The 23,053-nt window shown below is 38.7% G+C and overlaps 2 protein-coding genes across 2 annotated transcripts in view; one reads left to right on the plus strand and one right to left on the minus strand.

Moving 5' to 3' along the window:
• Positions 1-23,053, minus strand: part of CDH8 (cadherin 8) — a 375,449-nt gene that overhangs the window by 274,054 nt on the left and 78,342 nt on the right. The gene's annotated exons all lie outside the window — the stretch shown is intronic.
• LOC116744696 (thymosin beta-10-like) lies at positions 13,971-14,266 on the plus strand. The gene has a single exon (XM_032614777.1). It carries the CDS (start codon positions 14,043-14,045, stop codon positions 14,160-14,162), a length of 120 nt encoding a protein of 39 aa, XP_032470668.1. The 5' UTR covers positions 13,971-14,042; the 3' UTR covers positions 14,163-14,266.

Genomic DNA, 23,053 nt, shown 5'->3' on the forward strand with positions numbered 1-23,053 from the left:
ATTGGAATTGACATATACACACTACTATATATAACATAGGTAACTAATAAGAACCTACTGTATAGCACAAGAAACTCTACTCAGTACTCTGTAATGAACTATATGGGAACAGAATCTAAAAAAGAGTGGAAATATGTATATGTATAACTGATTCACTTTTCTGTACAGCACAAACACAACATTGTAAATCAACTGTACTCCAATAAAAATTTAATTAAAAAAAGAACACATTACGAACTTCAGGGTTGTCTAATTCCATAGCCCTTATTCTTAACTGCTAGAAAATATTCTTTTTATTACATTATTGTATTATCTTGAAGCGGTTTTAAAATTTGGATGCAAACCGAAACCACGAATCTCTGGGGGATTTTGTAAAATACCAATGCCCAGGTACCATTTCCTTAAATTCTGAATTCATAGATTGAGGCGGGACTCAGGAATTGGTATTTTTTATAGCCTCTCAGGTAATTTTAATGTTTACTTGGATTGAAAACCACTGTTATGCTGCTCCTGTGTGGAACATAGCTTTTCCAAGCGTAATTAGTGGGTGATTTCCCACTAATGCAATCGGATTTTTTAACCAGCATACGTACACACATGAAACTTTAAAACATGGTCTGGGCTTATAGTCCTCAAAGACTGGGAGATGAAGAACAGGAAGAGGCCGTTTATGATGACATGTTTTGTGCCATGGAAAGGAGCTTGGATTTGATCTTGAAGACAGAAGGAAACAACTAAAGGACACTAGGGAATGCTCAGATGCGTGTTTTAGAAAGAATCAAACTGATCAATTTGAGATACAGTTCGATTGAGAGATGATGTGTCTTACAGTGGACACCAGTGACCAAAGAAACAATCTTTCTTTTTACTATCTGTTACTTCCATATCCCCCACCCCATACACACACCTTTTCTCAGACCCTGAAAAAGTGGCATAAGCCAGAGGTGAAAGTGAACAGCAGACAAATGATAGTCAAAATTTTTCAGAGTGAAAAAATTACAGCATTTCAGTGTGAAGAGGTGCCCATGGTGTCATCTATTTTCAAATCTTTGCTAATGATAGAGCTTTATTTACAATGTCTGTAAAGGGACCTAGATATCTTCACCCAACGAATCAAGCTTTAGGTATAACCTGCAATTCCTAGGAAGTGAACTGCTCCCCCCCGCTAAAGAGAAAACCTTCTCTGGGCATTATCTGAACCCAGGAGTCCTGAGTCAGAGGCTGAACATCTAATTGTGTTTCCTTCTTTTATCAAGGGCACACCAGTTCCTAATTGCTTTCTTTATTTCTATTTATATTTTTAGCCTGGAGAAGCGCTAGGAGGATTAATTATAGCAGTTAATGTTTCCATTTCAAAGGAGATGGTACTCTATAAGTACTAAATACTATTAAATTTAATGGAATTAAATTCCTTTAAAATAGACTAATGGCACAATTCAGTATTTCATTGGTGTCCTGGAAAATTACAACATCTCATGTTGAGTCATCGAGATAAAGTAATGGAGATTTTTTTAAAATTCCCCAAATCATATATAAAATGATTTCATTCAGTATATATTTCACCACTTCCTAATGAAGCCCAGATCTATGTAATACATCAGTGGCTGTAGACGAGTTGATAAGGAGCGAATTAATTACTCAGTTATCCCAAACGACACTTATTTTACAATATACATGATTTCCATGTTCTTACCAGTCATTTGGAACTGCAATAGTTCATTCAGGGAGAAGAATACCATAAAATTGGAAGTAACCATTCCTTGCAGTTAGATATTAATGAGGAGCCCCGCCCCACTCCCACTCCTGCTGGCATGTCTCTCTGACTGAAGGAGATATATATGCCTGTTTTCTTTTTTCCTCTGCATAATACAGAATCAGAGGCCTGTTCTTTGGCCACATCTCTGCAATATGCAAATATACCTCCTAAATGTTAGTGTTAGTAAATCATTCGTACCAGGAGTAATGTTAAAATGTAAGGTAATAGCAAACAGTTAAGCTGGGAACAGAAACATGACACACACCCATCTGGTAACCTCTTTGAAATTCACAGGTAAGCAAAATCACTCAAATGTCCAAAGATCATTATCTCCATGGGGTTTTCCTTCCCAATGGGTTTTTGTAGAAAAGAGGCAGTACTGAATTGAGGTTAACATGCAGTAGACTGCTTGTGTTTTCAGCTCTAATAAAATCTGTATACTGCATGACCTTCAGCAATTTGCTCCTCTGAAATCGAGATGAGGCTAGTTCAGATCTCCTAGCATTGTTTGTGAAGACTGAATGAGATAATACATGTAAAATATTTAGCATTGTGCCAGCTATTTAGTAAGCATTTAATAAATAATAGTCATTATACTACTACATGCAGTGTACTGTATAAACATTTCTTTCTGTCACTCAGAAAGAAGAAAGCCAAGAAGATGAAGAACTCAACAAAGACCTCACGTAGGATGAGGCACTAATCCCTTCTTCAGATTCTGAGTTTCTCAATCCCTAGAGGTGATGCTATTTGTCAAATACTGAACACTCTTTAGAACTGTGCTTCAATGCGATGTTGGTACTGAAGCCAGAAAATTGAAGAGGTATGAAAAGATGCTTCCACTTATCATAACAATTCAACTTGTTCCCAATAAGAATTAAGGCACAGGGTTTCCCTGGTGGTGCAGTGGTTGGGAATCCGCCTGCCAATGCAGGGGACACGGGTTAGAGCCCTGGTCCGAGAGGATTCCACATGCCATGGAACAACTAAGCCCATGCACCACAGCTACTGAGCCTGCACTCTAGAGCCCGCAAGCCACAACTATTGAAGCCCACATGCCTAGAGCCTGTGCTCCTCAACAAGAGAAGCCACTGCAACGAGAAGCCCACGCACCACATTGAAGAGTAGCCCCTGTTCGCCGCAACGAGAGAAAGCCCACACGCAGCAACAAAGACCCGATGCAGCCAAAAATAAATAAATAAAATAAAATAAAATAAAGAATTAAGGCACAGATTTCAATTCAGGGAATATCTGCAAACAAAATATGGCTTTCCTATCTAAAGGAGAAAAAGCGTTTGGGGAAAAGTTTATTACCACCTAATCTTTCTGATTAGGTGATCTATTATGGTATAGATTTGTAGAAACAATTCTAAATTCAAATAAACTATATTTGGAGATGGGGAATCATTATTTTTCCTCCTTTGCAGATTTTATTCTGACAGCTAAGTTTAATTTGTGCCATCATTGGGAAAATTTTCATCAGGTAACTTTTCCTCTGATGTTTGAAGAATACAGCTACTTATTTCATAACATGACATAATTTATTAGCATTCCAGTTAAAAACATAATTTACCTATAACCTTCAAGTTTATTATTTATATTATACTTTCCTAGTAGCTAATAAATCATTGGTAATTGACTTTAATACCAAAAAGCTAAATACTAAGCCCTTCCATAATGTGAAAATGATGGGCTATGCAAACAGATCTGCCTCTCCTGCTACTTATAAAGTTAGAGAAACAGGTTTAGCAATTTGGAGAAAGATGTGAAATAACATTGTAAGTAACTGTAACTAACTGAATATCTGTCATTTTCAGGAACATAAGTGTCACGTTGCATAAATAAGAAGCTGAGACTCCAAGAGTTTAAGAAACTTGTGCAAGAGAACACTGACTTTAAATGATGGGACAGGGATTCAAACCTGAAATGTCTGGCTCATAAAACATCCTCCTCCTCCCAACACTTCTCTTGCAACCCCCATAAAAGAGGTGAATTCCCTTGCTTAGCATAGCTCTTTATTTATTCACCAATTTTACCACATCACAAATAAGAAACATCAAAGAGATACTAAAAGTCAGTCCTTGAGTTATATTTCTTGGATAGTTCATAGATTTGTTACAAAAATGAAGAACATATTAAAAATAATAAATCTACCCTTTATCTCCTTTTCCATCTTTCTTACGTCAAATGGTGAACATCAACATAAATGAGTCACCACAGGATTGGATCTTACTGTGCTCCTTGCCCCATCTAATATTTATTTGCACATTAAAGATCTCATTACTAGCCTAAATTGGTTTCTGAATATGTGTGCTGTTCACCAGGGCCAGAGTTTCCAGCCTTGTTGGGGAGAGCTATGCTAATGGGTTGTTTTATCTTCCAAAAAAAAAAAGGCCCAGAACAGAGGCTGTTGGAATCCCTAATGTCTCTCTGGGTCTGATGTAACCACGGCTGATTCAACAGCAACTTCTTGGCAAGAAGATGCCATATAGAACACCCCAAGTGATGCCCTCTTCCCTGTCTTTTATATCTTTCAAGAATTACAAAGTTAAGTTTTTAGGAGTCTCAGATCTTAAGGACAAGAGAAACACATGCATAATAATGATAATAAAAATGGTAATAATGATAAACTAATAGTGAGAAAATGTTGGCAAATCAGGGAGTCACAAGCGAGCATATTCATCTTGTACCGTTTGAAAGGCCCATAGAACTCCATCAGGTTAGACTTGACAGAGAAAAATACACAGTAATTTTACAGTAATGCAACACTGTTTTCAAAGAGTTATAACATAATCCATAAGAAAAATAAGCAATTGAGGCCGATTGCATTTATCTTTGGTTCTCATCATTCATGAGCAGCCTTAAAAGACAGTCTTGGTTGTATGGTGAAATTTCCAGAGAAATGTGGCCAATATCTTTGATTATTTTCTTTTTCCTTTTTGGGAAGTTAAGATTTCTTCAAAGCACTCTTCAAAGAGCTACTGCTTTGACTCCAAATGATTTTTATTAAAATAAAGGTAACAGCAAGTAAAACAAAGAGTCATATTCTCCTTGAAACACTTTCTTTTTCTTGATGTCCAAAACATTTCACTTTCCAGGCTTATAATCTTCCTCTCCTCCACAGATGCACCCTCCTCTTCCAGAACTCAGAAGGCTTGGAGTTCCCTCCTGAAGTCCTGTCCTCAATCTTCTCTCTCTATTTACACACTCTACTTAGGGGAGCTCATCCTATCTTCCGCATTTATTTCAATGGCAATAGCCTCAAACTGTGCATGTTCTGTGAAAGACCTGCCTCTAGACCCCAGACTCATATGCCCAACATTGTGTTTGACAGTCCCACATACATACTCCAAAGAAATCTCAGTGTCACCATGACCCAAGCAGAACGCTCAATCCCTTGAACTCTCCTTTACCCACAACCCGCTCCTCATTTCAGGAAGTAGCAACACCATCTACCCAATTGTTCGAAGCAAAAACCTAGAAGTCCTCCTGGTCCCCTCTCTTCTCATAGGTCCTACATCCAAATGAAGTGTTGCCACATCCTCTAAACAATATCCCTAAACTGTCCTGTTTCCTCATCTCCGCTGTTACCCACATCCTCAGACCAGTGAAATTTCATCCCTTGATTGGCCCACATAAGGGTCACTCACCTAAATGGTCTCCCCTCTTCCACTTATATCTCCCTAAAACCCTATCTACATATCATTGCCTGAGTGATTATTTTGAATATATATATATTTCAAAATATGTATATAAAACATGTTGTTGTCCCTAGTTTAAAACTCTTCAATACTCACCCAACACATTTAGAAGACATTTAGAAAATAAGCTAAACACCTTATCTCAATCCATGAGAACCTATTAACTGACCTTGATCTTACACTCCAACTTGACCTCGTAATACTGTACTCCTAGCTCACCACTCCTCAGCCACCCTACATTACTTTCTGAACCCTACAAGTTCATCTTGTTCCCTGCTAAAGGCATTTGCACTAATTCCTCTTTTCTATCCATGGATGGATACTTGTCATTCACATCTTAGCTTTAAAAAAATCGCTAATTCAGAAAAGATTTTCCAGACAAACCAAACTAGTTACCCAGTCATTCTACATTACGTGACTCTGTTTCATCTTATTTTCTTACTCTCCAATCTCAAATAGTAGAACGTGAGCTTCATGAGAGTAGATGATTTACCTATCTAGCTAGTTTGTACGTTGGTGGCTGGGAGAGTGTCTCACCAATATAAAGTGCTGTGTAATAGACTGCTGAATAAAAGAACAAATGAATGGAGACAAACACAGTGGTAGTAAAATGGATTTCCATCGTCTAGACTGTAGACACTTGAGAGAGATAAAATTTGGAGGATGCCTACTGTCCTCTAGATTAGCTTGGGATTCAGAATAGCTGTTTGCAGCTCAGTTTCATGCCAAGATGGTACTGAGCTTTTGACAGAGTGGCCATTCTACTCTTAGTCAAAACCTAGCTGCATACATTGACCAAATAATCCCTCACTACATCTGGGTGAGAACTGGATTTATTCAGATATATAAGACACTCAACAGAAGTGTGTTGAATGACTATTTATTCTATTTTCTATGTACTGTTTATTTGAAAAGTATAAATATACTTGAGACATAATCCCTTTTCTCAGATCTCATAATTTAATGGGAGTAGTAAAACACTAAATAGAAAGTGAAATTATATTATGGAGCCCAGAGGCTGACCACAGAAGATTTCTTTTATATAAGTGAATGCCTCATCTCATTCTCGAAGCAACATAGGGTTAAGTGAGAACAAAGAAAAATGGAATCAGGGTTAGTGTCAACCAAAGAAGAGAGGTAAGTTACCAAAGCCTGTGGAAGAAAAATCTAAATAGAGAGAGGCAGACACAGGACTTACACAGCATAGCATAATGGTAAAGAGTAGATGCTCTAAGATCAGGCGGAACTGGATTTGCATTCCCGGTTTACCCTATACATATATATGTATATACGTGAGCCTCTTTGGGGAAGTTACTTATTTTCTCCTTCTATAGATGAGAACAATGAAGGCTTTGAGAACACTGCTCATTCCCTCAGAGGAGCGTTGTGAGGTTGGAATGAGACAATAGTAAGTGTAAAGCATGTAATGCCACATACCCTAGCACTTGAGTGGCCGGTAAGTGTTTGCAACACTCAACTGAAAGGCATAGAGCGACAAGAAATGAGTTGAATGTTGATTAGCATAGAATCTATAATTCTTGCTAGCTTTGGACTAAGATACTTGCAACACAAAAATAAACCTCTACTCTAAGAGTTCTCAGTCATTTCTTCCTAAACACTGCTGGAGGAGGTACCACTGTCCATTTGATACTCAGTATAGCAGTTTGAATATTGCCTTATTGGCTGTGTCACCTTTTCCAAATTATTTAAGCTTTCACTCCTCCTTTTAAAACAGGAATAACGTTGCTGTCTGACTTACTAAGTTGTTCTGAAGACTTAATGAATCAGATGTATGTAAAGCACGTATAGTTTAAAAGATATTGATATCTACATATTCACAATCAATAAAAGCAATGTTCCAGGTATGGTTCTGATTTCCTCATATCCTAGACAAGGCTTCTCCAATTTAAAGAGTCTGTCAATAATACAAAAACAGAAATAAAAGTAAAATGTTTATATATATATATATATATATATATATATACACACATATATACACACACACACACACACACACACACACATAATTAAAGTCCTACCAATGTTAAAAGAAAGACAAAAGAAAACATGGTCCAAAACCTAAGAAAACAGGTTCAAAGAAAAGAAAGCTTATCAGATTTACTGCAGTGGAGGACTAGATACTGTGATCCATTAGGAAGAAAATCTGGCTTTTGAGTTTCACAATCTGGGTCTGAACTGAGGTTTCATTCCTATGAGCTATGTGATACTAGCACATGCTTAAGCTCTCTGAGCCTCCTTTAAATGTTTTTTAAAGAAGACATGAAAATACCCACTGTTCAAGATGGTTGTGAAGATTAACTACAAAAGTACATGAGAAATGTGCTCTATCTTCTTAACAGAATGTGCATCTAGATGGTCACAAAGTCTGTTTCTCCATTAGAATTTCTATCCCTGCCCAGAGAGGGGTGGTAGGTGGCATGATGCTCACACCTCAATCAGTCCTGCCAAAAAGTCAATTTCATTTTGAACCTAGATGCATGATAAAAAAAAACAGGGATTCAAGTTTATCCATGCAGATATGTCACCACTCTTACCCCTAAAGCTTACCTAAACTCCTAAGTGATGTGAATCTCTGGGAGCATCCTTACTCAAAGGTGAGCTGTGAAGGCTAAGTTTATTTAAGAGTTAAGAGCAGAAACTTGAAGAGGAATAATACCTTCTGTAGGAATTCCAAGCTCAGGGAGTCATCGGCAAAGGCTGAAAGATTAGCTACAAGGAAAATAGCTATTCCAAGACACTGAGGAGAAATTAGAAACAACCAGCTGGTGTGAATCAAGAGAAATATGTTGCGAAAAGGTGGTGGAGCCAGCTGCTTACAGAGAACTAGACTTTCTAACAGCTTTCTCAAGCATGGTGATTTTTTATGTGTGTGTGTATGCGTGTGTGGGGGGGAGGTGTTTCATTATTTCCTATTTTTTTTTAAATCCTTTGGATCCAAACTGTACAATGAATGGCTGTAAAATGTGAAAAGAAACGTGGCTGAATCAAAGGATGTTTTGTGATTTCCCTTCATTTTGATAACTCACAGGCAGAATGGATTTTAACATCTTCAAAATCAGAATACCTGTTAAAGGACTCTGAAAGAATTTGAGTCCACGGCCCTACTTTAAAGCTTCTACCACCCACTGTGAATCCCTAAGATCCCACGTGTACACACACACAAACACACACACACACACACACACACACACACACAGAATCTGAATCATCCTCGTGCACTAAGACCTGCTCCAATGTTGTGGAGATTACAAGGCTTTCTAGCTAGTGGTACTTTTGCTTCTTAAGATTTATCCAAAAAATGAACAGCTGCATAAAATGTCTGAACAAGACTGGAAACTCTTCTTTTTCTTTTTTTTTTAACATCTTTATTGCAGTATAATTGCTTTACAATGGTGTTTTAGTTTCTGCTCTTTAACAAAGTGAATTAGCTATACGTATACATATATCCCCATATCCCCTCCCTCTTCTGTCTCCCTCCCACCCTCCTTATCCCACCCAGCTAGGTGGACACAAAGAACCTAGCTAATCTCCCAGTGCTATGCAGCTGCTTCCCACTAGCTATTTATTTTACATTTGACAGTGTATACATGTCCATGCCACTCTCTCCCTTCGTCCCAGCTTCCCCTTCCCCCTCCCTGGGTCCTCAAGTCCATTTTCTAGGTCTGCGTTCCTATTCCTGTCCTGCCCCTAGGTTCTTCAGAACTTTTGTGTTGTTTTTAGATTCCATGTATATGTGTTAGCATACGGTATTTTTCTCTTTCTGAATTACTTCATTCTGTATGACAATCTCTAGGTCCATCCACCTCACTACAAATAACTTGATTTCGTTTCTTTTTATGGCTGAGTAATATTCCATTGTATATACGTGACACATCTTCTTTATCCATTCATCTGTCGATGGACATTTACGTTGCTTCCATGTCCTGGATAATGTAAATAGAGCTGCAATGAACATTGTGATACATGACTCTTTTTGAATTATGGTTTTCTCAGTGTATATGCCCAGTAGTGGGATTGCTAGGTCGTATGGTAGTTCTATTTTTGGTTTTTTAAGGAACCTCCAAACAGTTCTCCATAGTGGCTGTTATCAATTTACATATCCACCAACAGTGCAAGAGGGTTCCCTCTTCTCCACACCCTCTCCAGCATTTATTGTTTGTAGATTTTTTGATGATGGCCATTCTGACCAGTGTGAGGTGATACCTCATTGTAGTTTTGAGTTGCATTTCTCTAATGATTAGTGATACTGAGCATCCTTTCATGTGTTTGCTGGCAATCTGTATATCTTCTTTGGAGAAATGCTATTTAGGTTTTCTCCCCATCTTTGGATTGGGTTGTTTGTTTTTTTGATATTTAACTGCATGAGCTGCCTGTGTATTTTGGAGATTAATCCTTTGTCAGTTACTTCGTTTGCAAATATTTTCTCCCATTCTGAGGGTTGTCTTTTCATCTCATTTATGGTTTCCCTTGCTGTGCAAAAGCTTTGAAGTTTCATTAGGTCCCATTTGTTTATTTTTGCTTTTATTTCCATTTCTCTAGGAGGTGGGTCAAAAAGGATCTTACTGTGATTTATGACATAGAGTGTTCTACCTATGTTTTTCTGTAAGAGTTTAATAGTGTCTGGCCTTACACTTAGGTCTTTAATCCATTTTGAGTTTACTTTTGTGTATGGTGTTAGGGAGTGCTCTAATTTCATTCTTTTACATGTAACTGTCCAGTTTTCCCATCACCACTTACTGAAGAGCCTGTCTTTTCTCCAATGCATATTCTTGCCTCCTTTATCAAAGATAAGGTAGCCATATGTGCGTGGGTTTATCTCTGGGCTTTCTATCCTGTTCCATTGAACTAGATTTCTGTTTTTGTGCCAGTACCAAACTATCTTGATTACTGTAGCTTTGTAGTATAGTCTGAAGTCAGGGGCCTGATTCCTCCAGCTCCATTTTTCTTTCTCAACATTGTTTTGGCTATTCAGGGTCTTTTCTATTTCCATACATATTGTGAAATTTTTTGTTCTAGTTCTGTGAAAAATGCAAGTGGTAGTTTGATAGGGATTGCATTGAACCTGTAGATTGCTTGTACTACAGTCATTTTCACAATGTTGATTCTTCCAATGCAAAAACATGGTATATCTCTCCATCTCTTTGTATCAACTTTAATTTCCTTCATCAGTGTCTTACAGTTTTCTGCATACAGGTCTTTTTTTTCCTTAGGTAGGTTTATTCCTAGGTATTTTATTCTTTTTGTTGCAATGGTAAGTGGGAGTGTTTCCTTAATTTCTCTTTCAGATTTTTCATCATTAGTGTATAGAAATGCAAGTGATTTCTGTGCATTCATTTTGTATCCTGTTACTTTACCAAATTCATTGATTGGCTCTCGCAGTTTTCTGGTAGCATCTTTAGGATTCTCTATGTATAGTATCATGTCATCTGCAAACAGTGACAGTTTTACTTTTTCTTTTCCGATTTGGATTCCTTTTATTTCCTTTTCTTCTCTGATTACTGTGACTAAAACTTCCAAAACTATGTTGAAAAATAATACAGGTGAGAGTGGGCAACCTTGTCTTGTTCCTGATCTTAGTGGAAATGCTTTCAGTTTCTCACCATTAAGAAACATGTTGCCTGTGAGTTTGTCATATATGGCCTTTATTATGTTGAGGTAAGTTCCCTCTATGCCTACTTCCTGGAGGGATTTTATCATAAATGGGTGTTGAATTTTTGTCGAAAGATTTTTCTGCACCTATTGAGATGATCATATGGTTTTTCTCCTTCAATTCGTTAATATGGTGTAACACATTGATTGATTTGCGTATTTTGAAGAATCCTTGCATTCTTGGGATAAACGCCACTTGATCATGGTGTATGATCCTTTTAATGTGCTGTTGGATTCTGTTTGCTACTATTTTGTTGAGGATTTTTGCATCTATGTTCATCAGTGATATTGGCCTGTAGTTTTCTTTTTTTGTGACGTCTTTGTCTGGCTTTGGTATCAGGGTGATGGTGGCCTTGTAGAAAGAGTTTGGGAGTGTTCCTCTCTCTGCTATGTTTTCGAAGAGTTTGAGAAGTATAGATGTTAGCTCTTCTCTAAATGTTTGATAGAATTCTCCTGTGAAGCCATCTGGTCCTGGACTTTTGTTTGTTGGAAGATTTTTAATCACAGCTTCAATTTCAGTGCTTGTGATTGGTCTGTTTATATTTTCTATTTCTTCCTGGTCCAGTCTCAGAAGGTTGTGCTTTTCTAAGAATTTGTCCATTTCTTCCAGGTTGTCCATTTTATTGGCATGTAGTTGCTTGTAGTAATCTCACATGATCTTTTGTATTTCTGCAGTGTCAGTTTTTACTCCGCCTTTTTCATTTCTAGTTCCGTTGATTTGAGTCTTCTCCCTTTTTTTCTCTATGAGTCTGGCTAATAGTTTATGAATTTTGTTTATGTTCTCAAAGAACCAGATCTTTGCTATCATTTCTTTTTCATTTATTTCTGATATGATCTTTATGATTTCTTTCCTTCTGCTAACTTTGGGGATTTTTTGTTCTTTCTCTAATTGTTTTAGGTGTAAGGTGTTGTTGTTTATTTGAGATGTTTCTTGTTTCTTGAGGTAGGATTGTATTGCTATAAATTTCCCTCTTAGAACTGCTTTGTTGCACCCCATAGGTTTTGAGTCATCGTGTTTTCATTGCCATTTGCTTCTAGGTATTTTTTGATTTCCTCTTTGATTTCTTCAGTGATCTCTTGGTTATTTAGTAGCATATTATTTAGCCTCCATGTGTTTGTATTTTTTACAGATTTTTTCCTGTAATTGATATCTAGTCTCATAGTGTTGTGGTTAGAATAGATACTTGATTCAACTTCAATTTTCTTAAATTTACCAAGGCTTGATTTTTGACCCATGATATGATCTATCCTAGAGATTGTTCCATGAGCACTTGAGAAGGAAGTGTATTCTGTTGTTTTTGGATTGAATGTCCTATAACTACCAACTAAGTCCATCTTATTTAATGTATCACTTAAAGCTTATGTTTCCTTATTTATTTTCATTTTGGATGATTCGTCCATTGGTGAAAGTGGAGTGTTTAAGTCCCCTACTCTGAATGTGTTACTGTCGATTTCCCCTTTTATGCTTGTTAGCATTTGCCTTATGTATTGAGGTGCTCCTATGTTGGTGCATAAATATTTACAATTGTTATATCTTCTTCTTGGATTTATCCCTTGATCATTATGTAGTGTCCTCCTTTGTCTCTTGTATTAGTCTTTATTTTAAAGTTTATTTTGTCTGATATGAGAATTGCTACTCCAGATTTCTTTTGAATTCCATTTGCATGGAATATCTTTTTCCATCCCCTTACTTTCAGTCTGTATGTGTCTCTAGGTCTGAAGTGGGTCTCTTGTAGACAGCATATATATGGGTCTTGTTTTTGTATCCATTCAGCCAGTCTGTGTCTTTTGGGTGGAGCATTTAATCCATTTACGTTTAAGGTAGTTATTGATATGTATGTTACTATTACCATTTTCTTAATTGTTTTTGGTTTGTTATTGTAGGTCTTTTCCTTCTCTTGTGTTTCCTGCCTAGAGAAGTTCCTTTAGCATTTGTTGTAAAGCTGATTTGGTGGTACTGAATTGTATTAGCCTTTGCTTGTCTGTAAAGGTTTTAATTTCTCCATCATATCTGAAATGACATCCTTGCTGGGTAGAGTTATCTTGGTTGTAGGTTTTTCCCTTTCATCACTTTAAATATTTCCTGCCACACCCTTCTGGTTTGCAGAGTTTCTGCTGAAGTATCAGCTGTTAACCTTATGGGGGTACCCTTGTATGTTATTTGCTGATTTTCCCTTGCTGCTTTTAATAATTTTTCCTTGTCTTTAATTTTTGATAATTTGATTAATATATGTCTTGGTGTGTTTCTCCTTGGATTTATCCTGTATGGGACTCTTTGCGCTTCCTGGACTTGATTATTCCCTATCCCATGTTAGGGAAGTTTTCAACTATAATCTCTTCAAGTATCTTCTCAGACCCTTTCTTTTTCTCTTCTTCTTCTGGGACCCCTGTAATTCAAATGTTGGTGTGTTTAATGTTGTCCCAGAGGTCGAGGTCTCTGAGACTGTCCTCTATTCTTTTCACTTTTTTTCTTTATTCTGCTCTGCAGTAGTTATTTCCACTATTTAATCTTCCAGTTCTCTTATTCGTTGTTCTGCCTCAGTTATTCTGCTATTAATTCCTTCTAGAGAATTTTAAATTTCGTTTATTGTGTTGCTCATCATTGTTTGTTTGCTCCTTAGTTCTTCTAGGTCCTTGTTAAACATTTCTTGTATTTTCTCCATTCTACTTCCAGGATTTTGGATCATTACTATCATTACAGTACTAATGTACATTATAGTACTACAATATAATTTAGTACATTACAGTACTAAATCATTACTATGATCCACAGTTTTATTACTATAAACATAGTACACAGTACTATCATTACTATGATCCACAGGATTTTGGATTTTGTCTCTTGCTTCAGCGACACGAGTCAGAGCACCGGGACCACGGGCTTGGAGCGCAACTTTTCGGATTGTTTTAAGAAAATGGCAGAGAAGCCAGACATGGGGGAAATCGCCAGCTTCTATAAGGCCAAGCTGAAGAAGACGGAGACGGAGGAGAACACCCTGCCGACCAAAGAGACCATCGAGCAGGAGAGCAAGTGAAGTGAAATTTCCTAAGAACCTGGAGTATTCTCCACCCCCGTCATCTTGGAGACCCTAGTCGTGATGTGGAGGAAGAGCCACCTACAAGATGGACAGAAGCGACAAGCTGCACTGTGAACCCGGGCACTCCATGCTGATGCCACCGGCCTCTGGGTCTCTGAAGGCACCCTCCAATCGGATTGCCAAATTCTCCGGTTTGCCCTGGGATATTATAGAAAAATTATTTGTAAGATTAATGAAAATAAAACATACTTCGTGGCAAAAAAAAAAAAAAACTAAATTACATTTAGTACATTATAGTACTAAACATAATTTAGTGTTTTTATAGTAATAAATCCTGTGGATCATAGTAATGAGAGTACTATGTATTTTCCAAGATTTTGGATTACCTTTACTATCATTACTCTGAATTCTCTTTCAGGTAGACTGTCTACTTCCTCTTCATTTGTTTGCTCTGGTGGGTTTTTGCTTTGCTCCTTCATCTGCTGCATATTTCTCTGTCTTCTCATTTTGCTTAATTTACTGTGTTTGGGGTCTCCTTTTCTCAGGCTGCAGGTTCATAGTTCCCATTGTTTTTGGTGTCTGCCCCCAGTGGGTAAGGCTGGTTCAGTGGGTTGTGTAGGCTTCCTGGTGGCGGGGACTGGTGCCTGTGTTCTGGTGGATGAGGCTGGATCTTGTCTTTCTGGTGGGCAGGATCAAGTCCGGTGGTGTGTTTTGGGGTGTCTGTGAACTCAGTATGATTTTAGGCAGCCTCTCTGCTAATGGGTGGGGTTGTGTTCCTGTCTTGCTAGTTGTTTGGCATGGGGAGTCCAGCATTGGAGCTTGCTGGCCATTGGGTGGAACTGGGTCTTAGTGTTGAGACATAGATCTCTGGGAGAGCTCCCGCCAATTGATATTACTTGGGGCCAGGAGGTCTCTGGTGGTCCAATGCCATGAACTCAGCTGTCCCACCTCAGAGGCTCAGGCCTGACACCAGGCCAGAGCACCAAGACCCTGTCAGCCACACAGCTCAGAAGAAAAGGGAGAAAAAAAGAAAGAAAAAAAAATGTTTTTAAATAATAGTAAAAAAAATTTTTTTAATTATTAAAATTTAAAAATAGTAATAAAAAAACAAAAAAGAAGAGAGCAACCAAACCAATAAAGAAATGCACCAATGATACCAAGCACTATAAACTAAGATAAAAATAAAAATAGAAACAAATCAGTCGCAGAGAGCAAACCCCAAGTCTACAGTTGCTCCCAAAGTACACCGCCTCAATTTTGGGATGATTTGTTGTCTATTCAGGCATTCCACAGATGCAGGGTACATCAAGCTGATTGTGGGGATTTAATCCACTGCTGAGGTTGCTGGGAGAGACTTCCCTTTCTCTTCTTTGTTCGCACAGCTCCTGGGGTTTAGCTTTGGTTTTGGCCCCTCCTCTGGATGTAGGTCACCCTCAGGCAACTGTTCCCTGCCCAGACAGGAGGGGGGTAAAGCAGCAGCTGATTAGAGGGCTCTTGCTCATTCAGGCCGGGGGGAGGAAGGGGTACGGAATGCTGGGCGACCCTGTGGCGAAAGAGGCTGATGCGACATTGCAACAGCGTGAGGCGTGCTGTGTGTTCTCCCAAGGAACTTGTCCCTGGATCCTGGGACCCTGGCAGTGGCAGGCTGCACAGGCTCCTGGGGGTGTGTGTGGAGAGTGACCTGTGCTTGCACACAGGATTCTTGGTGGCAGCAGCAGCAGTGTTAGCATTTCACGTCTGTATCTGGGTAGCTGCGGCTCACGCCCGTCTCTGGAGCTCATTTAGGCAGTGCTCTGAATCCCCTCTCCTCCTGAACCCTGAAACAATGGTCTCTTGCCCCATAGGCAGCTCCAGACTTTTTCCCGGACTCCCTCGCTGCTAGCTGTGGCACACTAGCCCCCTTCAGGCTGTGTTCACGCAGCCAACCCCAGTCCTCTCCCTGGGATCCGACCTTCGAAGCCCGAGCCTCAGCTCCCATCCCCGCCCGCCCCAGTGGGTGAGCAGACAAGGCTCTCAGGTTTTCCCTCTGTACCCCTGTTGCTGCGCTCTCCTCCGTGGCTCCGAAGCTTCCCCCCTGCACCCACTGGGCGCCAGCGAAGGGGCTTCCTAGTGTATGGAGACTTTTCTTCCTTCACAGCTCCCTCCCATAGGTGCAGGTACCCCTCCCTATTCTTTTGTCTCTGTTTTTTCTTTTGCCCTACCCAGGTATATGGCAAGTTTCTTGCCTTTTGGGAAGTCTGAGGTCTTCTGCCAGCGTTCAGTAGGTGTTCTGTAGGAGTTGTTCTACATGTAGATGTATTTTTGATGTATCTGTGGGGAGGAAGGTGATCTCCACGTCTTACTCCTCCGCCAGAGAAGGTCCCCCTCTTTTTTATTTCTAAGTGAAAAGTATCTCTATAGGAAATTGTGGAAACCATAAGAATTGAAGATCGTGTACTGCATGGTGCCTAGCAAATTCTAAAGAAAGCATTGCTTTTAATACCTTTATTTACAGTGTTTCTGGAGAGGATATTTAGAAAAAAAAAAAAAACAACTAAATTTTAGAATCAGGCATGTTAGGACTTGAGTTCAATTTCCGACAGCTGGTGCCTGCTCAAACTTCTATTTTCTCCTTTGAAGTAGGTAGGTATGAACACACTTATTTAGTAAATTAGGAAGCTGAGGTTTGAAAGGTACACTATTTGGTATACAGTAATTGTTCAGGACATATAGTTTTCTTCCACCTTTCCCCCTTGTACGTGTTAACCCCCTTGACCCTGAAAACAAGATGGAATTTAGAAAGAACAAAGATTTTTCTGAAGTTCAACGCCACTGAATGACTTGTCCAAGGAGGCACAGCTCATAAATAAATACCTGCAGATTCTAGATCCCCACCTTTTGGCCTCTTAATAAATATCTGCTAAGCTGAACACCAGTGTTTTTCTTCTTCTCTTGACGGGTGGAAAACAAACTTTTTGTAAAAAAATATTTATTTACTTTATTTTTATTTTGGTTGTGTCGGGTCATAGCTGTGGCATATGGGCTCAGTAGTTGCGGGGCTTAGTTGCCCCACGAGGCATGTGGGATCTTAGTTCCCCAACGAGGGACCGAACCCATGTCCCCTGCATTGGAAGGCAGATTCTCAACCACTGGACCACCAGGGAAATCTCAAAAAACAATGTTATGTAAAGAATTCAGAGAGGAGAAGAGAAGTAATTGAGGATCTAGTAATTGAGGATCTGGAATCAGACTGTAGGTAACTAAAGTTGACCAAATCGGGTTATCTGGTTCCCAGGTAAAAGGTCAATTCTCCTATTTACTGAGTGGAATATTCCACAGTGATTGAAGCAGTGTCTCTACTAATTTACCAAGTATTCTCTTGCTGATGGGTCTGAAACAGGTCTTTATTTATTAAACCCAAGAATTTCAAGATTGCTCAAAAACAATCACAAACATTACCAGAACAACTCCAAACCATTATTTATTTCCCACACATGAATGCTATTGTAGATCTAATTTCTAAATTGAAGTATATTTCACTTTAGGTTTGGGTATGATTATTATTACAATGATTAGGAGGAAATAAGGCAAATATGACTTTTCTGTAAGGTACTGAGTTTTTTTAAATATCTAAACAGTTTGGATAAAAATTGTATTAAATGTGTCAAGGAAAAGGCTGATCATTCCCCAAAAACGTATTTTTGTAACTGTACCATTCAATCGTTCGTACTTTTCAGTCATACAGAGTCATACAAACATATCTTGAGTCCCTATTATTTTCCAGAGGAGTTACACACAGAGATGATGAATAAAACGTGACCCCTTCCTTCAAGAAATTCTCATCCTAGGTTGAATTCTCTCCTCCTGGAATATATGAGTCAATGGAAAAGAAAAATGGAATAGAGTTCATGTTTCGGGTAGTGTAAATCTGAGAGAAATTATACTACACTTTTTTCTCTAAATGAAGTAACACTCCTTTTCAGACTTAATACATGAATATGCTTTTTTCCCTTCGTTCTACATATTTGTTTCAATTCTTTCTTAGAAAAGCTTCATTCATTACTCTAGAGTATTGTAAATTTTGTCTAAGATTAAAATAAATGTCAAACAGGGTTAAAAGTGTATTTAAATTTCAGCATGGAATTGCTATTGCCAACTTACAAGGCTGTTGTGGCTCTGTTCTCAAATAATAGATGCCACAAGGAAATGAAAATAATCCAAGGACATGTGCATTTGATGGAGTTCATATTACAGTGAGACAGTCAGGCAAACTATGTGGTTGAGAGCACAGGGACTCCTGACCATGCATAGTTAACCAGCTTATCTTCCCTGTCCATACTTCTGTCCTAGTTAACTAGCCATTAGGAATCCCACTTTGGGGACTTCCCAGGTGGTGCAGTGGTTAAGAATTCACCTGCCAATGCAGGGGACACGGGTTCGAGTCCTGGTCTGGGAAGATCCCATGGAGCAACTAAGCCCGTGTGCCACAACTACTGAAGCCTGCGCTCCTAGAGCCCGTGCTCTGCAGCAAGAGAAGCCACCGCGATGAGAAGCCCGCGCACTGCAACAAAGCGTAGCCCCTGCTCGCTGCAACTAGAGAAAGACTGCGGGCAGCAACGAAGATCCAATGCAGCCAAAAATAAATAAATAATTTTTAAAAAGAATCCCACATTGATAATGGCAACACAACAAGAAAAACTACATGTAAATCAATTAGTTGGTAATTACCAAGTGAACTTCATTTAATGACACCAAATTGGGACAAGATCTGAGAAGATGTTTAAGTGGTGCTGACACTGTAAAGAATAACATAATAAAACAGAAAGACATTAAGATATCTATCAAAGGGTTAACTTAAGCCTGACTGTAAGAATTAGCTTCTGAGTATTTCTGATCTCTTGCTTTTCTGATTTGAATCTGATTACGTAAGTTTAGGTTTAAAAAATTCATGAAATTGGGGCTTCCCTGGTGGCGCAGTGGTTGAGAGTCCGCCTGCCGATGCAGGGGACACAGGTTCGTGCCCCGGTCCGGGAGGATCCCACTTGCCGCGGAGCGGCTGGACCCGTGAGCCATGGCCGCTGAGCCTGTGCGTCCGGAGCCTGTGCTCCGCGGCGGGAGAGGCCGCAACAGTGAGAGGCCCGCGTACCGAAAAAAAAAAAAAAAAAAAAAAAAAAAATTCATGAAATTGGAAGAAACATCCAAAAGGGGCTTAGAACACAGTCAACACTTAACATCTAGCACAGTGTCTCTCCAATAGCAGACACGCTACTCATTCATTATTCACCAAATATTACCAGTATGTAACCAGAATACAACTGGGGCCCCAACTGGCATAGAACCTGTCCAGCACTGACTGAAAGAAGCAGCAGTTCAACAATAGATGCTAAATGCATATTTTTAATCCCTCTCAAGAATATGCTAAAGACAAGAGCATGTGCTAATTGTTCAGTACAGTATCTTTTTATTAGAAAATTATCTTTCTTCTCTCAATACTTTTGATAAAATTGGGGCAGGGAAACATACTCCTCTGATGATGGAAGTAGCAGAGGGGGTGAATATTTTTTTAAATTATCTTATGCACTCAAAGTGATGAAATATATTTTGGGGAACTTATGTGCTGTGTTGACTTTATGCTATATCACTGATGTGGAGACACACAAAACAGGTCGGCAAATTAAAAGTCTGATTACCAAAATAGATAGCTAGTGGGAAGCAGCCACACAGCACAGGGAGATCAGCTCAGTGCTTTGTGTCCACCTAGAGGGGATGGATAGGGAGGGTGGGAGGGAGACGCAAAAGGGAGGAGATATGGAATATATGTATATGTATAGCAGATTCACTTTGTTATAACGCAGAAACTATCACACCATTGTAAAGCAATTATACTCCAATAAAGATGTTAAAAAAAAAAAGTCTTATTACTCCTGCAGCAAAGAAACATGTTAATATGACAAACTTGCAGGTTTTGTGGTGAACACTGGGAAACGTTAGTTCATGTGATATCTATAAATACCTCACAGGATGCACTTGAGTAAATGTTAGAGTTAAGACATCTTAAGCTCCATGAACCACAGCATCACACTTGTGTTTCCTGTGCCCTGATTTTTTACAGCATGTGTAGCCTGAATAAGCCTGAAATCAAGACAGCCAGGGACCTGTAAATGATGTGGTACAGCAAAATTATTGATAAAGCCCTTCTGTCTGTAAAGGATGAGTCCAGCACACCCTCTGGTAAGTGGTACAGGTTGTAATACAGAAGGCAAGACCCTTTGATCCCAAATAGTTTTTTTTTCCCCTCTCTGACTTATGTGTTGAGAGAAGGTACTAGAGATTAGACAGGGAGTAGGATATTTTTAGCTGAGAAGCAGCTCTTCTAAAGACAGACACCTTTAGGGAAATATTGCAGGAAGGCGCTAGATTTTACTCTATTTAGCAAATGTGCATAGGATTTCAATATTTGTTTGTTGAGTGAATCAATGTTGAAAAGATTAAATGACATGAGTGCAGAGTACCATGGGGAATGTAACTGGGTGTCGATCCCCCCTATTGCTTTTGATCAAATGGCTTAGTGCCAAAAATGATAATATTAAAAAAAAACTCAAGATGTGATATTTTCTTATTTTCCTCTCCAACATCAGGTCAACTATTATTTCTAATTCTTTATGTCTTTATGCCACTAACACTCCACACTCCAGTCTTTGGTTAAGAGTAATACTAATAATAATAGTAATAATAATAAACACAGATATATTTAAATGAGTGCTTCCTTTGTATCAGACATTATGCTAAGCAATACATATATACTTTGTTTAGTCCTCTCAATACACCTATGAAAAATCCCATATTATCTTACTTTTTCATTTGAAAAATATGGACCTCAAAGAAGTTGAGTAAATTGCCCTAGGTCATTCCACTAGTGGGGAAAAACTGTGATTCAAAACCAAAAGGCTCTGCTTGCCTTCACTACTGAGTCTCATATTTACTCTACTGAAGGTAAAAGCCAGAAATAATTTCTAGGCCACCACTAACCTTTAACTGCAGCACCTTTATAGGATATTAGCAATTCCTATAACCCCTATGGCTCCTCCTTCTTTTCTCTTTACTCATTTAAAGGGATATGATTTCCCAGGCATCCACCATGCTAAGCAATTGAATACTGCAGGTCCCCTCACCAAGAGGAAATGCATTTTCAATATCATAATGCAAGTCGATGGGAAAATAGGATTTGGTTCACAGGAATTTGCCAACTTTGCTGGAATTCATTCATGACATAAGTTAGTAGAAACCTCTGATGTAGAAAGAAATAGAATAAACCTTAAATCAGTTACTGAATATTATTAGGCATCCTGAAGGCAGTGCCCATGTCTTCTTGTTCATCAGTGTATCTTCCAAAGTAGAGTTCTTTAGACCTCATGTTTAATAATTGCCTGATGAAATAAATTCTTTTTTTAAATTTCTGAAAATTACTTTTATTATTAATATGAGTTAAAATAAGCCAGTAAACTCTAATTTCTTGCATGAGTTTATTACATAGAAACAAAATACCAGTACCACAGTTCAAGAATGCCATGAGGGAATTCCATTCAATAACTAATTCAAACATAAATATATTTTGAGCTCCTTTACTGTGTTAGGTGCTGAGACTATAATGGTTAACACCAAGAAAATAATAGGGCTTCCCTGGTGGCGCAGTAGTTGAGAGTCCGCCTGCCAATGCGGGGGACACGGGTTCGTGCCCCGGTCCGGGAAGATCCCACATGCCGCGGAGCGGCTGGGCCCGTGAGCCATGGCCACTGAGCCTGCGCGTCTGGTGCCTGTGCTCCGCAACGGGAGAGACCACAACAGTGAGAGGCCCGCGTACCGCAAAAAAAAAAAAGAATAATAATGTATAGTTTGACTTGGGGGACAGACTTACAGTTTTCTTTGTTTTGTGTTTACTTTTGGTATTTGTGTTGCTAAGTGTTACAGAAGATAAGTATTGGGTATCATGTGAAAATGAAGGAAGAGATTTCACTCCATGAAGGGGTATCAGGGAAGGCCTCTCAAATGAAATAAATATTTAACTGAGATTTTTCAGAAAGGTTAAGAGTTAATGTGGAGTTGGGATGGCATGGGAGGTGAATTCAAGATAGAAGAAAGTCTATGAAAAACCCAGAGGAAAAAAACCCATGTAAACATCAAGAAATGGAAGGAGGCCAGGATGGGGGGAGCACAGATTATGTTGAAGAGGATGCGTGGTCTGCAGAAGGTTGACTAGAAAGGCAGAGGCAAGTCATGTGATGTCTATTAGAGATTCTCAAGATTTTATCTCCTATATGTAAAGAAAAACGATTAATGTGTAGTATCTCACATGATAATTTCAAAATGCACATCAAATTGTATCCCCTCTATGATTAAGTGTAGAGTGCAAATTGGGAAGGGGAGTAAATGGATGCAAGGAAATCACCTGGGATATCTTTTCAATAAATCATGAAAGTAGTTGATCATTTGGACCTCAAGGGTAGAAGAGGAAAGACTGGTAGGTGGAAGGACTGCACATATTTAAAATGTAAAATCTTCAAAAAGCACAGTACTACTTCCATATTTTTGCTTTTTTCCCTTCCATCTACTTGATATTTTTCTATACCAGAATACTATTAATTTTATTTGTTGTTCTTTGTGAAAATGTATTTAAAAATAATGTATCATATTGTTATTAGTGGGAAACTAGTATTATAAATACTAGCTCTTGTCTCCCAAAATCTCTGAGCACAAGACCAATTCTGTTTCACTTAGAAAATTGATACTGGTTAAGTATTATGAGAGAAAGACATGCTATGACTATGTGGAAACATTCCCTTTCAAATATCAAAGGACTGAGGACTAAACAAAGAATAACTGCTACCAAAAGATTCAATTTTCTTTCAAGT

This window comes from Phocoena sinus, chromosome 19 (genome assembly GCF_008692025.1).
Source record: "Phocoena sinus isolate mPhoSin1 chromosome 19, mPhoSin1.pri, whole genome shotgun sequence".
NCBI lineage: Eukaryota > Metazoa > Chordata > Mammalia > Artiodactyla > Phocoenidae > Phocoena > Phocoena sinus.

Coding starts and splice junctions, on each gene's coding strand:
- LOC116744696 (XM_032614777.1), top strand. CDS start 14,043: ATGGCAGAGAAGCCAGACATGGGGGAAATCGCCAGCTTCTATAAGGCC.